At 35.3% G+C, this 13,210-nt stretch overlaps 1 protein-coding gene across 1 annotated transcript; it reads left to right on the forward strand.

Annotated features, from left to right (window-relative positions):
* The first annotated feature begins 151 nt into the window (after positions 1 to 151).
* LOC127830997 (uncharacterized) lies at positions 152 to 12,358 on the forward strand. Its single transcript, XM_052355966.1, has 8 exons — positions 152 to 263; positions 956 to 1,052; positions 2,926 to 3,015; positions 3,948 to 4,233; positions 5,752 to 5,793; positions 5,987 to 6,041; positions 7,006 to 7,102; positions 8,403 to 12,358. Exons 1-8 carry the CDS (start codon positions 154 to 156, stop codon positions 8,553 to 8,555), a joined length of 930 nt encoding a protein of 309 aa, XP_052211926.1. The 5' UTR covers positions 152 to 153; the 3' UTR covers positions 8,556 to 12,358.
* The last annotated feature ends 852 nt before the right edge of the window (positions 12,359 to 13,210 follow it).

A 13,210-nucleotide genomic window follows, 5' to 3' on the forward strand; every position in this document is an offset into this window, starting at 1 on the left:
TCTTGTATGTTTTGTTATTTTACAAAGCTACCCCCTACGCAGGAAAGAACAGAAAACAACATGTTGATGAAAAAAAATCAAACCTTTGACCTTTTGCAAATGTCCTAGCCACTAGGTCACCATTATCTATGGTATTCTTTTTTATTTCAGTACATGCATGACAGAGAAGTCCTTCATCGGGACATCAAACCCACGAACATTCTTGTCTGCGGGTCAAAAGATCCAAACCCAGTCTTCAAAATGGCTGACTTTGGACTGGCTAGGTAACACATTTTCTGCAAGGCCATCTCCATTATCTGTTAACCCATTTATGCCTACTGGACTCTCCCATCCTGCAAAATTGGATCAATTTAATTCCAAAATTAGGGATGCCTAGTACATGTATATTTATTTTTATATTTAGAATATTTCTTACAGAAATTCCTTTAAGCAAACAGCACAGACACTGATGAGACGCCGCATCATGCGAGATCTCATCTGGGTCTACGCTGTTTACACTGCACAGGCTAATCTGGGACGACAATTTACGCACATGCATTATGCCCAGTTTACTCAGAACACAACTCGTATCACGGAAACAAATTTCATTCATCAGCTAACCCCGATATCAGTAAATGGAAACAAACTCCTTGCAAAGTTAACTCCCATATCAGTGAAAAGAAATCAATGACGTCACAATTAAAACCCTACCACATCTAGAAGGATTTGGTTTTTAGCTCACCTATTCATCAGCTTGTTCGAATAATACTCACCTCTTTGTCACTCATGTCCATTCCAAGTTTTAAGTATAATTTCAACTTCACAGAGTACACGTTTTTTACAAGATTTTCCGTTAAATTTAAGAGATAGGTCCTTATGACTGCATGTACCTCTACAATTATAAAGCAAGTATTTGAAGAAATGTAATCCTAATTAGAAGATACTACTGCCTATGACAAGACATATCTTATTTCAGGCAAATAAATGTACCAGTTGATGGTTTTACAAAGTACGTTGGCACACTGTCGTTTATGAGCCCAGAAATGGTGCGAGGGCATTGCTACAACAAATCTGTACGTGGACATTCTCAGATATAAATTACAAGAACAAATGTTGGAATCATGGTAACAAGTTTAGTTAATAACTTAGAGGAATGCAAACACATGTCAACATAATACTCTTGCCTAATTTAGTGACCTTTTTGTAGAGTATTCAATAAGGAATTATAGTACTGTGTGAATTAGTCTTTTAATAATTTCTTAGCTTTTATTCAACTTTTAGCGAGACTATTCTTCGGATAGTTTGAGCTATGCAACTCTGCTACTTGTTAATGTCTGCTTAATGCTAAAATTGCAAGCAATATATGAACATCTCTGTTGAGAATATACCTGTTTAAAATAATGGCTTCATCAATCAAAAAGTATATGAAAGTCGCCTTTTAATGCTCTACAATCTCCCACAAATCTTCCCTTTGGATGTTGTTATCAAAAACTATTATGCCAAACTCTTAACAAACCAAAAAGACTTTACACAACTGAAAATGGCAGCACTTTTTTAATTATAACAACTTTTAATACTCACTAGTTTTGAATATACAAATGACACGTTTTCTTTCATATCGTTTGTGGATCGTTTACCTGACTTATGATGTTATAAAAAATAATTTTACGCTTCAAACAAAATAAGACTTTTTAATACTCACTAGTTTTGAATATACAAATGACACGTTTTCTTTCATATCGTTTGTGGATCGTTTACCTGACTTATGATGTTATAAAAAATAATTTTACGCTTCAAACAAAATAAGACTTCTGGGTTCCATTAGTCGTCACATTTATTTTGTAAAAAATGCATTAAGATAAAATTACATTTGAGTCTTTTTTAGAATATAATAAAAGGAATATTATGCTAGTCAGATGTTCCTAGAGTATGCATAAGTCTCGATTGCACTATTTTTTAAAGCGATCGAGACTCTGCCTTTCATCTGATATTTAATTACACAGGCCACTCTGCTGATGTATATCCATGGAACATTTTATTGCCTATTTCTACTGCAGATATTTAATAAAAACTGCACATATATTTACCGTGTCAGCTCCCTGACCATGGTCCATTACTGTGCAATTAAGCCGAGTTTTGCCCTTTTTGGAAAAAAATCAGGTGAATATGTGCAAGCAACAACTTGTTATCTCTTTACATACTAAATATAACGTTTTCAAATTGAATCTACATAATTATGTCTTCAGGTTCTTATTAAAAATCAATATCAAGTCCATATTGATACTTAAAACTGTACACATGTTTTCTGGGTCATCAGGTGATTCCACTGATCAAGGCACATTACTTTGACATGCAATGTAGCTGATTTATGCCCCTTTGTATACCATTAAAATGTTGAATAAGGTTTGCATGCAACATGTCTCCTACAGTCATTAAAATGAAGCTTAACACATGTCTACATCAAAGAAGTTCAGTGGCCCACGCTGATATGTGTGACTAATACTTCAGTTGATTGTAGTACTTTTTTAATTTCTTACATTTTATGTATCAATAATCAAAACAAATATATGAGTCGCGTTATGAGAAAACTGGAAATAAAGCATGTGCCTAAAGTCCGCACAGGCTAATCAGGGACGACACTTAACGCTTAAACTAGATTTTCAGTAAAAAGGGACGTCCTTTAAACGAAAAATGCCATTAAAGCGGACAGTGTCTTCCCTGATTAGCCTGTACGGATTGCACAGGCTAATCTGGGATGACATTATGCACAAGCATTAAGCCCAGTTTTCTCAGAATGCGACTCATATGGATAATGTCATGACATTTTGTTTCTATTTTACAGACAAATTCAAGAAAGATGTGTCGGTTTATTCCGGATGTTAAATGTCTCTATTTTCAGAAAGATAAATGGAAACATTCCTTATGTCTTAGGTTTCTTTTTTCTAGACAGATATATGGAGCCTTGCATGCTGTGCATATGAAGTCACCACAGGCGTGAAAGTAGAGGTAGATAAGAGAGGGAATCTATTGCGTGAGGTAACGAATATGAAAAAGTAACACTTGTTGTTTCAACACAACATTTAGCATTATGATGAACAAGTCATGATAATCATATGATGATATAAAATAAAGCCCAAGTCTCACTATTGCCGGTAGAGCTCTGGTCCATCCCGGTTGCTAACGCCTGTCGACCTGCGTGATTCGTTGAAAAGTTTTAATGCGGTCACACTATTTTCCGGTGCCGCCCTGGTTTAAGCCGGTTGCAGGGTCCCGGTCAACCCCCGACTAGCTACGGTTTATCCCGGTGAAGCCCCGGCAGAGCCCCGGTTGTCGCCGGTAATCCCCAGAGCTATGGCAACGCCCCGGTTTAATCACGGTGGTCGCCCGTAATGCCCAGGCGGAGCCCTGGTGAATGCTGTTGGCGTCCAGCAGAGCGCCGATTTACCGATGTACCGTAGCTCTGCCAGCATTCACCGGTGATAACTGGTGATAACTGGGGTGTTGCCGTAGCTCTGCCATGGTCTGTATGGCCCCGGTGGAGCTATGTTGCCATCCCGGTTGTTCCCGATACTGTCTCGGTTGTTCCTGGTTCTGCGCCGGTCATTGCCAGCCTTTCTGGTGACTCCAGGTTCATTCTGGAGGTATTAAACATTTAAATACTTACCCGGTGGAGCCCCGGTGGTCCCCGGTTCATCCTGGTTGTCCCCAGTTGAGCCCCGGTTCATCCCGGTAGATCCCGGATCACGCACCGGGGCTCCACCGGCATCATAATGAGACTGGGCCTTTAACAAGTGAAAACATAAATAAAAAAGCCTCTTCAGACATCAAAAGGCTTGCTGAATACCATTAAAGCTAACAGCCGTTAATTTTGGGACGCTAGGCATAAATGGGTTAAATATTTGGTATGCATCTGATTGGCTGCTGCTACACAGTACAGTGTGCTTACAATTTTCATCACTTGTTCACAGAGATCCTGGGAGAATTGGACATACTCTGAATGTCTAAAAGACCTTCTTCAGTCCATGTTTCAACTGGATCCAGAGAAAAGACCCACTGTTGATGGCATCCTGGTAGCCATTGAAACAAAACGCCATCCTCAAGAAACGAAACTCCATTCTCTGGAAACCAAACCCGACGCCCAAACTCACAGCAGAATACCCCGTGTAAAAAAGGAACACCTGGCCGTGGAAAACTTGAACCTCAGTCATTCATGCCCTGCTGGATTTTTAGAGGAGAGTGACGATAACGAAATGGGTATGAGGAACAATGTCCCTTTTTAACCCTTTCAGTGCGGGAACCGAATTTTGTAGGCCTTTGCAAACAGTTTGGATCCAGATGAGACGCCACAGAACAAGCATCTCATCAGGATCCAAACTGTTTGCTATTCTGATAGTATTCTTTGAAAAAAATCGAAGAAAATTTTAATTTTAGAAATTGAGCAGACAACATTTTAGCAGAAGACAAATTTCCCAGCATGCAAAGGGTTAAATCACCGCCAAGTGGGAGAGCATTGCTCATGTCTGGCAGTGCATTAGCCCTGTGTTGTGTGCATGAGGCTTTCCAATCTCTTCTGAACCGTAACTGCATCAATTACCAGGCAATTCGTACATGGATTTTTACACATTATCACCGAGGAGAATTAATGTAACTTCTTTCCTTTCGTAAATGGATGTGTTGAATACATGTTTGCTCTTTTGTTTAATGCTGTAGTCATCCAGTGTAGTAATGTCTGACCATTGAGATCGTTATTATTTCTATGATAAATGTTGTTGTCATGTGCAACAGTTTAAAATTATAAACCAGATTAATGAAATTTAAATCCTGGTAGTAGATAGGAGTATGACTGGCACGCGGTGGGGCTGTCGTGTCAAACTAGGGATTTTCCAGTCAATAATTTAGTTTGCATTGATGGATCTTGACAATGGTTTGGATTTAGCAAGATTGCATGGTAACCTAGCTTGTGATTTGATTTGCAATCATTTAGATAAATTTCTAGGTCACTGTTCTACTAATTAAGAAAATGTTTTCTCGCAGTAACGTGAGTTTAGGTGGATGTACATTGTATTAATATGGAACTATGTTTGCAGGTCTTTCACATGCAGGGTAGCTTTTCATTGAACAGTTAATTAAACTCAAGTTAAACTATATATGATCCGCGTTCTGAGAAAACTGGGCTTAATGCATATCCACACAGGCTAATCAGGGACGACACTTTCCACTTTATGGTATTTTTAGATTCAAGGAAGTCCCTCCTTACCAAAAATCATGTTTAGGCATAAAGTGTCGTCCCTGATTAGCCTGTACGGACTGCACAGGCTAATCTTGGACGACACTTTACGCACATGCATTAAGCCCAGTTTTCTCAGAACAAGGCTCATATAGTGTTACACATTATTAAAGCCCATACAGATTTGATACAACAATATTGTTCTTATACAAAGTATATTGATATATTGACACAAGATCCTTACAAGAGATACTAATTTTTAAGCTGTTACAAAGATTTTTGCATTTGTGGAAGAAATAAAACAGTTACTTTATGCAAATATGCATCTGCTTGAATGTAATATTCAAATACATTTTTACAAATCAAAACAAAAAATGAAAATTTCTACAATGTATTTATGATCATTGCACTAAATATGAACAGTTACCCACTCTCTATAATGTTTACATTGTATGATTTGAAAAAATATTATTTGAAAATAGTACATCAATAAAATAATCGTTTATATTTATATTTTAGTATATCTATTTGTTTTTCTTTTGCAGAAGACACACCCAGGGAAAGCTATTTCATTAAACAAGTCCAAGGTAGTGTATATTCATAATGACATTACGTGTAAATGTGGTGCTTAATTTGAGTTATCTTCAATTGTTTTAAAAGGGCAATACTTTAGGAAATATTTACTTATATAAAAAAAAAATTGTCTTCTCTCTTCCCACACAATATATATCTAGCAACAATTAAATTTATATTATTATTTCATGTTGTGTCTTTTTTCAGTCAAGATGTCAAAGAGTAATGCTGATTATTTGAAGTGGGCGGAACACTGCTATATGTGAGTAGTGGTTTTGTTGGTGGATGTTTCAGTTGATATGAAAATTGTCAAATCACAACAAACACACACATGACCTTCTAAGCTGCCTGGTATGATGAATTTCAACTTTATCCATCACTCCTCATATTTCCTATATATGTTTGTTCTGAAAAAATCCATATTTGTTAAAAAAACACACACTTGTTTGTGTGGAGAAATGGTGAAATAATAATTATAATAATAATAAAGTTTTATGTCTTAAGGGTATATATTAATATACTGAGAATATTTTACCCGATCATCTACTATGTGGATATTTTGATGTTTAGCTACCTGTTTTAAAGTACATTCCAGAACTTGTGCATATGCAGATTTAGAAAGAAACGGGTTCATATCAAAAGATTTTGTGCAGTGCTTTTTATCATCTGTTCCGTTGCAATGATATGGAAATGCAAAACAATGTAAAAACAATTGCATGTCTTACTTTATCACGGACACATTATTTAGGACACACTATTTTGGATTTGAAGGAATGTCGCGATTTTATTTATAAATCTAGTTATTATTTAATTTTTTAGGTTTGTAAATAGATTATTGTTTGTAATATAATATTATATCTTCAAAAACTATGATATTTATCCAAACTGTGTAAATTAATTCCCGAATTTTGCATTTAAGTCAACGAAACTGTGGTATTTTGTAAAATATGACTTATGGGTAGTGCAAGTTTTTTAGTATATCTCAGATAATTGTCAAAACTCTTAAATTTAAAACTTTTCTAATCTGAAATAAGTATCTGAAAAAAGTATTTGAAGTAGAAATATTTTTATTGGTTTTATGGGTTGTGTCTGAATCTAAAAGAATTGATAATAGGAAAGAAAGATACATTGCTTGTACTCTCTAAGTCATCAAGACAAATACCTGATTATATGTACCAAATCAGTTTTGCTTGCATATAAAAATGTTTTTACTATTTCCCTTGTAGGAGCTTGGTAGATAAACTTCATTCTGATATATACATGGACCAGATCGAGGCAGCTATTAATGAGACAATGGATCATTGCTCAGAGGAGGTTTTCCTGGTAAGGCCTCGTAAATCTGCCATATAGTGTATACTGGGTGGAATAAAGATAAGTTTATTAAGCAGGGTTTTAACATGGTGCATGTTTGTGTGCATTTCGAAGTTTATTATGTCCTTCCGCACCTGAGGCTGCATTATGTGGGGTACAGAAGTGTGTCCCAGCTCTTCTATCTAATTAACCTAATACACTCACATAAGTTGGGGTTAATTTTTAACCAGGTTTTCCGAAGGAAAAAACTGGTTATTAGATTGGCGAATGCGGGCGGGCTGGCGGGCGGGCGGAACAAGCTTGTCCGGGCCATAACTTTGTCGTTCATTGTGAGATGTTAAAATCATTTGGCACATTTGTTGACCATCATTAGACGGTGTGTCGCGCGAAAGAATTACGTCGATATCTCAAAGGTCAAGGTCACACTTTGAGTTCAAAGGCCATAAATGAGCTTGTCTGGGCCATAACTATGTCATTTATTGTGAGATTTTAAAATCATTTGGCACATTTGTTCACCATCATGGGACGGTGCATGAAAGAATCACGTCGATATCTCCAATGTCAAGGTTGCCACAACTAAAAATAGATTAATTTTCAAACAAACTTACAAAGGGGGTTAATTTTGTTTGTTCATTTCAAAAGTTCAATTTGAGTTGTCTCCCTTTATCAGATTTTTTTTCACAATGAAAACCTGGTTTTGTGACAATTTTGTCCCTTGTTTAACTATAGCTGCTATTTCCAGTTATGTTGTTGTTACTGATGGTGACCACCAACCGAACTCACATGCTTCCGGGAACGGGGATTGAACCAGGAGTGTCTACGTGAGAAGCTGGTTATGTGAACCACTTCGATCACTGGACAGCACAGATTTTATCAGAAGCAATATTCTGAATCAAATACCCCTAAATAAGAAGTAAGGATCCCTCCTAGTTTGAAACTTGTGTCCTTGTTGATGTTATTATTCTGAAAAAAATAACTATGCATTATGTTAAAACGTATTTGTATCCTCCCCAAGAGCATGTAGTAACGGCTTGTTCAGGCTGTCTGAAGACTCATTGAGTTTGTGGTGGTTTGAAATGAACGTTTCTGATAATTTCAGCCATCGTACCCGCTATCTGTTCGTTTGTCTGGTACTGTTACTTTGTTTCTTCACAATATTTCAGAAACTAATGATTCAAATTTTACTTAACTTTATACTTTTTTAGCATCAATGCATAGTATACACGCGCATATTGTCAAATGCTTCAGCTGCAATGATTTTTCATCGAGTTTTTGCCTTTTTATAATTCATAGCATTTTTTCCAATCTTCAGGAAAAGATGAAACTGCTATTGCCGCCCAAAAAGTTCAAACGGTGCGAAGTGTACCTGAAGAATTACCTCAACTATATGTCAGCTCTCTACAAGACGCCTCTGATGCCCTCGTTTCAGTGGCGTCTACTTGAAAAAACATTAAGGCCTATTTGATGATGACAATGCGCCATCGATGGCCATACATCCTAACTTAAAATGATTATGCTCACTTAGATGTGTTTAACATATACTTTAAGTGATGTTTATGTATATATGTCCTTGATAAAATTAGTGTATAATTGAAACAAAAAATTAGCATATACTCCATGATGTTAATTTAACGTTTTATATATGTTACAGCATAGTTGAAGAAATTATGGTGTTAACTTTAGACATTTTAGCATACCGGTATATATTTGATTTCATTAGTGTATACTGACCAAAACATAAATTTAAACATGAAGAAACTTATGTATATACTTAAAAAAAGTAAGTGTACTTTTGAACTAGAGAGTGAACAAGATTTTACTATAGCCATATATAGCCATATAAGGAAAAATGCCCCGCCCCTTGGCAGTCATGTTTTTCAAGCAAACGTTACCATTTTCGAACTCATCCAAGATATCATTGAGACCAATCTTCTGACCAAATTTCATAAAGATTGGACAATAAATGTGGCCTCTAGAGAGTGAACAAGGCAAATGTTGACGTCGCACAACGCACAGCGGACAAAAGGCGATCATAAAAACTTTAATGTATAACAGATGAAACATTGGTGTTTATTGAAAAAATATTCTACTTGAAGAAATGTTTGTGTAGGCCTTAATCAAAATGAGCGTATTCTTGAAGGAAGTCTTGTGCAGAAAAATTAGCATTGATTGAAAAAAAATATTTTTATTGAAAAGCGTTGTGAAAACTTAAAAAGGGTTTCATTTGCTTGAAAACAAATGTCTGTGAATACTGGTGAAAACTTAGCAATTAAATTTCATTTACTTACTGTACAACTAGATATATAATTGTTGACAGTCTTATAGATGTATAACTTATTAAGACAAATGTGCCTGGGTCTCTGGTTAAGCTTTATATGAAATATCGCTGGCTTCAATAACTTAATTACTCAGGAATTGTTGAGCATTTTCTGTTTGTCTTTGTTTATCATCCATATCAAAAGATAAACTAACAAATGATTATAATCAAGTTCACATTATTTATAAGCATTTCTATTGTTTTTAATTTGATTGTATTGGGTGTTTGTCTAGATATTGTATTCGGCCAGTATTTTGAATACTTGAATTTTAAATCTGAATAATTCCTGTCACCAAGCTTATTGTATGTATACACTGACGAAATATTGCTTTTAGTTTGATGTTCTCAGTTGTTCTCTAACAAAGGAGAGAACATAAATAAATAAAACTAAATTTAGTTACTTAAAAAAACAACATTAGGTTTGTTTAACAAATATCACTGTGTCAATTCAGTCCCTTTTTAGAGCAAAATAACTTTTTGGATGACATCCAGATGTACAGGTGGAAACCCTCTAAACCGGATCCTCTCTATACAGGAATCCCCTCTAAACCGGACAAATTGTACTGTCCTATTTTTGTTCCTATAAAACTATCCATAAAATATCTCCTGAAGACCGGAATCCCCTCAATTCGGAATACCGGTCATTCTTTGGATCAAAATTGGGTCGTTGCATATATAATTGTATCTCTCTTAACCGGTCTGGACCGGTTTTTGCACCTCAGACATAGTCAAAAATTTGTGAATAGCTGATTAAAAACGTGTGAAATTAATAAATATGGTCGACAATTTTGCAAACTGTAATAATCACAAAACAACTTAAAAATACTCGGCCTGTGATGTAAATATCGATCAATAGAAGTTTTAATACAGATTATCATTACTGATAACAAACAAAGGGTTCTTTTGTGTGACACTGAAATGTATGTAAGTGTTCAAGAAATGATTAACACGGTGGAAAAGAGAAAAGACTATCGTTTGTGGTAGATGTTTGAAAAAACAGATCGTTTTTGACATGTTTTTCTGTCTGAAAAGTCACCTAACACATGCATATAATATTGTTTGTTTTTCAGGGTGCACTGTTTGATCTACCGGTATGTTGTGACTGGTAGTGATTTCGAATCAACAGATTAATTGATATGTGGTGTTCTTATGTGATGCAATATGAATGAATGTCAGATAAATAATGTAGCGAGGATTTCCAATATGTTTTTTTCCACAATAGGCTATGTAATTGACCTTCTTGAAAGTAAAATTTTCCCTCTAAACCAGAATCCTCTCTAAACCGAAATTTCCTCTCTAGTTTCCGGTTTAGAGAATTCAACTGTAAATAATAATTGTCAACTTGTAAATGAAATGTTGATGTTAATTTTTTCCAATTTAGCATAATATGTCTTAAAATATGATACTTTTTGAGATTGCATATTGTACCGGGTATTTATCAATGAACTTGATTTTTCAACAATGATTTCTTGCCCTTTATATTTTGAATGAAATTTAAAACTACATGTATCTATTTATATTTTTATTTATTAGTTACAGTCGGTAAATTTTCAAAATGTGATACATTGCTGTGCTTTATTTTAGCTACATTTTATATTTAGATCACATTGTACTTCTTTTCGAATTATCTTGTTTATTTGCTGGTATATTTGCTTATCTTTTAGCTCATCTATTTTTTGAAAAAAAATTATGAGCTATTGTCATCACCTTGGCGTCGGCGTTGGCGTCGGCGTCCGGTTAAGTTTTGCGTTTAGGTCCACTTTTCTCAGAAAGTATCAATGCTATTGCATTCAAACTTGGTACACTTACTTACTATCATTAGGGGACTGGGCAGACAAAGTTAGATAACTCTGGCTTGTATTTTGACAGAATTACCGGTATGTGCCCTTTTTATACTTAGAAAATTGAAAATTTTGGTTAAGTTTTGCGTTTAGGTCCACTTTTCTCAGAAAGTATCAATGCTTTTGCATTCAAACTTGGTACACTTACTTATTATCATGAGGGGACTGGGCAGGCAAAGTTAGATAACTCTGGCGTTCATTTTGACAGAATTATGTGCCCTTTTTATACTTAGAAAATTGAAAATTTTGGTTAAGTTTTGTGTTTAGGTCCATTTTATTCCTTAAGTATCAAAGCTATTGCTTTCATACTTGCAACACTTACTAACTATCATAAGGGGACTGTGCAGGCAAAGTAATGTAACTGTGACTGGCATTTTGACAGAATTATGTGCCCTTTTTATACTTTGAAAATTTGGTTAAGTTTTGTGTTTAGGTCCACTTTATTCCTACAGTATCAAAGCTATTGCTTTCATACTTGCAACACTTATTAACTATCATAAGGGGACTGTGCAGGAAAAGTAATGTAACCCTGACTGGCATTTGGACGGAATTATGGGCCCTTTATACTTAGAAAATTGAAAATTTTGTTAAGTTTTGTGTTTTGGTCCACTTTACCCCTAAAGTATCATAGATATTGCTTTCATACTTGGAACACTCGCAAACTATCATAAGGGTACAGTAAAAGGACAAGTTGCATAACTCTGGTTGTCATTTTTACGGAATTATGGCCCTTTTTTGACTTAGTAACTTTGAATATATGGTTAAATTTTGTGTTTCGATCCACTTTACTTCTTAAGTATCAAGGCTATTGCTGTCAAACTTCAAATACTTTCATGATATCATGAGGTTACTGTACCTGGCAAGTTGAATTTTACCTTGACCTTTGAATGACCTTGACTCTCAAGGTCAAATTATTAAATTTTGCTAAAAGTGCCATAACTTCTTTATTTATGATTAGATTTGATTTTTTTTTTTAAATCATCTCACAAATGACCACCACACCCTCACACTATAATCCCCCCACCCCCAATTTTTTTTTTGAAACGGTTAAAAAACACAAATATTTATTTTTATTATTTTATGTTTAAAATACCGTCCAACCATCGCACCCAATAATCACCCCACCCCCCCCCCCTCCCCCCACCTGAATCCCCCCCCCTAAATTTTTTTTTTTTTTTTAAGGTCAACTCACATATTACCACCACACCCTCACACTATACCCCCCACCCCACCCCCCTTTTTTTTTGAAACGGTTAAAAAACACAAATATTTATTTTTATTATTTTATGTTTGAAATAACGTCCAACCATCGCACCCAAGAATCCCTCCCCCCACTCCCCCCCACCCCACCCCCCGATTTATTTTTTTTTCGTTTTTTTTTTCGCATTGGAAGATAATGTAATAAATTACACACCCCCACACTATACACCCCTCTTCACTCCACCCCTCCCTCCTTTGTGATTGAAAATGAGAGTCCCTTCACCTTTAAAAAGAAAATAGATGAGCGTTCTGCACCCGCAAGGGGGTGCTCTTGTTTATTTGTTGCATCTGAATTATTTGCTGATATATTTGCTTGGTTTATTATTTGTTGCATCTGAATTATTTGCTGGTATATATTTGCTTTGTTTATTATTAATTGCAGATGTTGATCAGCAAGATGTTTGCGCACTTTTGTGCCTCCCTTTTTAATTTCCAAACTAATCTTTAGAAAACTTTTTGAAACTATCATGACATTGTTTGTGGTATAAATATCAATCTCAAGTTTATAATCAGTAAAATCATCTCAAGAACTGTCGTACAGAACAGAACTGTTCCGTAGTTATTTTGCTTCCAATTATTTGAAAGTTTGTCATACTAATGTAATCAAAGGCTCAATCTTGATGGAAATTTAAGGCGAACCTTTTTAACAAATAGTTTTTAATGTGCATTAAAAGCAGTGGTAATTTTTTAGCATGACTAAAA

This window comes from Dreissena polymorpha, chromosome 5, assembly GCF_020536995.1.
Source record: "Dreissena polymorpha isolate Duluth1 chromosome 5, UMN_Dpol_1.0, whole genome shotgun sequence".
Classification (NCBI taxonomy): Eukaryota; Metazoa; Mollusca; class Bivalvia; order Myida; family Dreissenidae; genus Dreissena; species Dreissena polymorpha.

Coding starts and splice junctions, on each gene's coding strand:
- LOC127830997 (XM_052355966.1), top strand. CDS start 154: ATGCATGACAGAGAAGTCCTTCATCGGGACATCAAACCCACGAACATT. Junction 5,794..5,986: donor TTTCATTAAACAAGTCCAAG/GTAGTGTATATT, acceptor GTCTTTTTTCAG/TCAAGATGTCAAAGAGTAAT. Junction 7,103..8,402: donor GCTCAGAGGAGGTTTTCCTG/GTAAGGCCTCGT, acceptor TCCAATCTTCAG/GAAAAGATGAAACTGCTATT.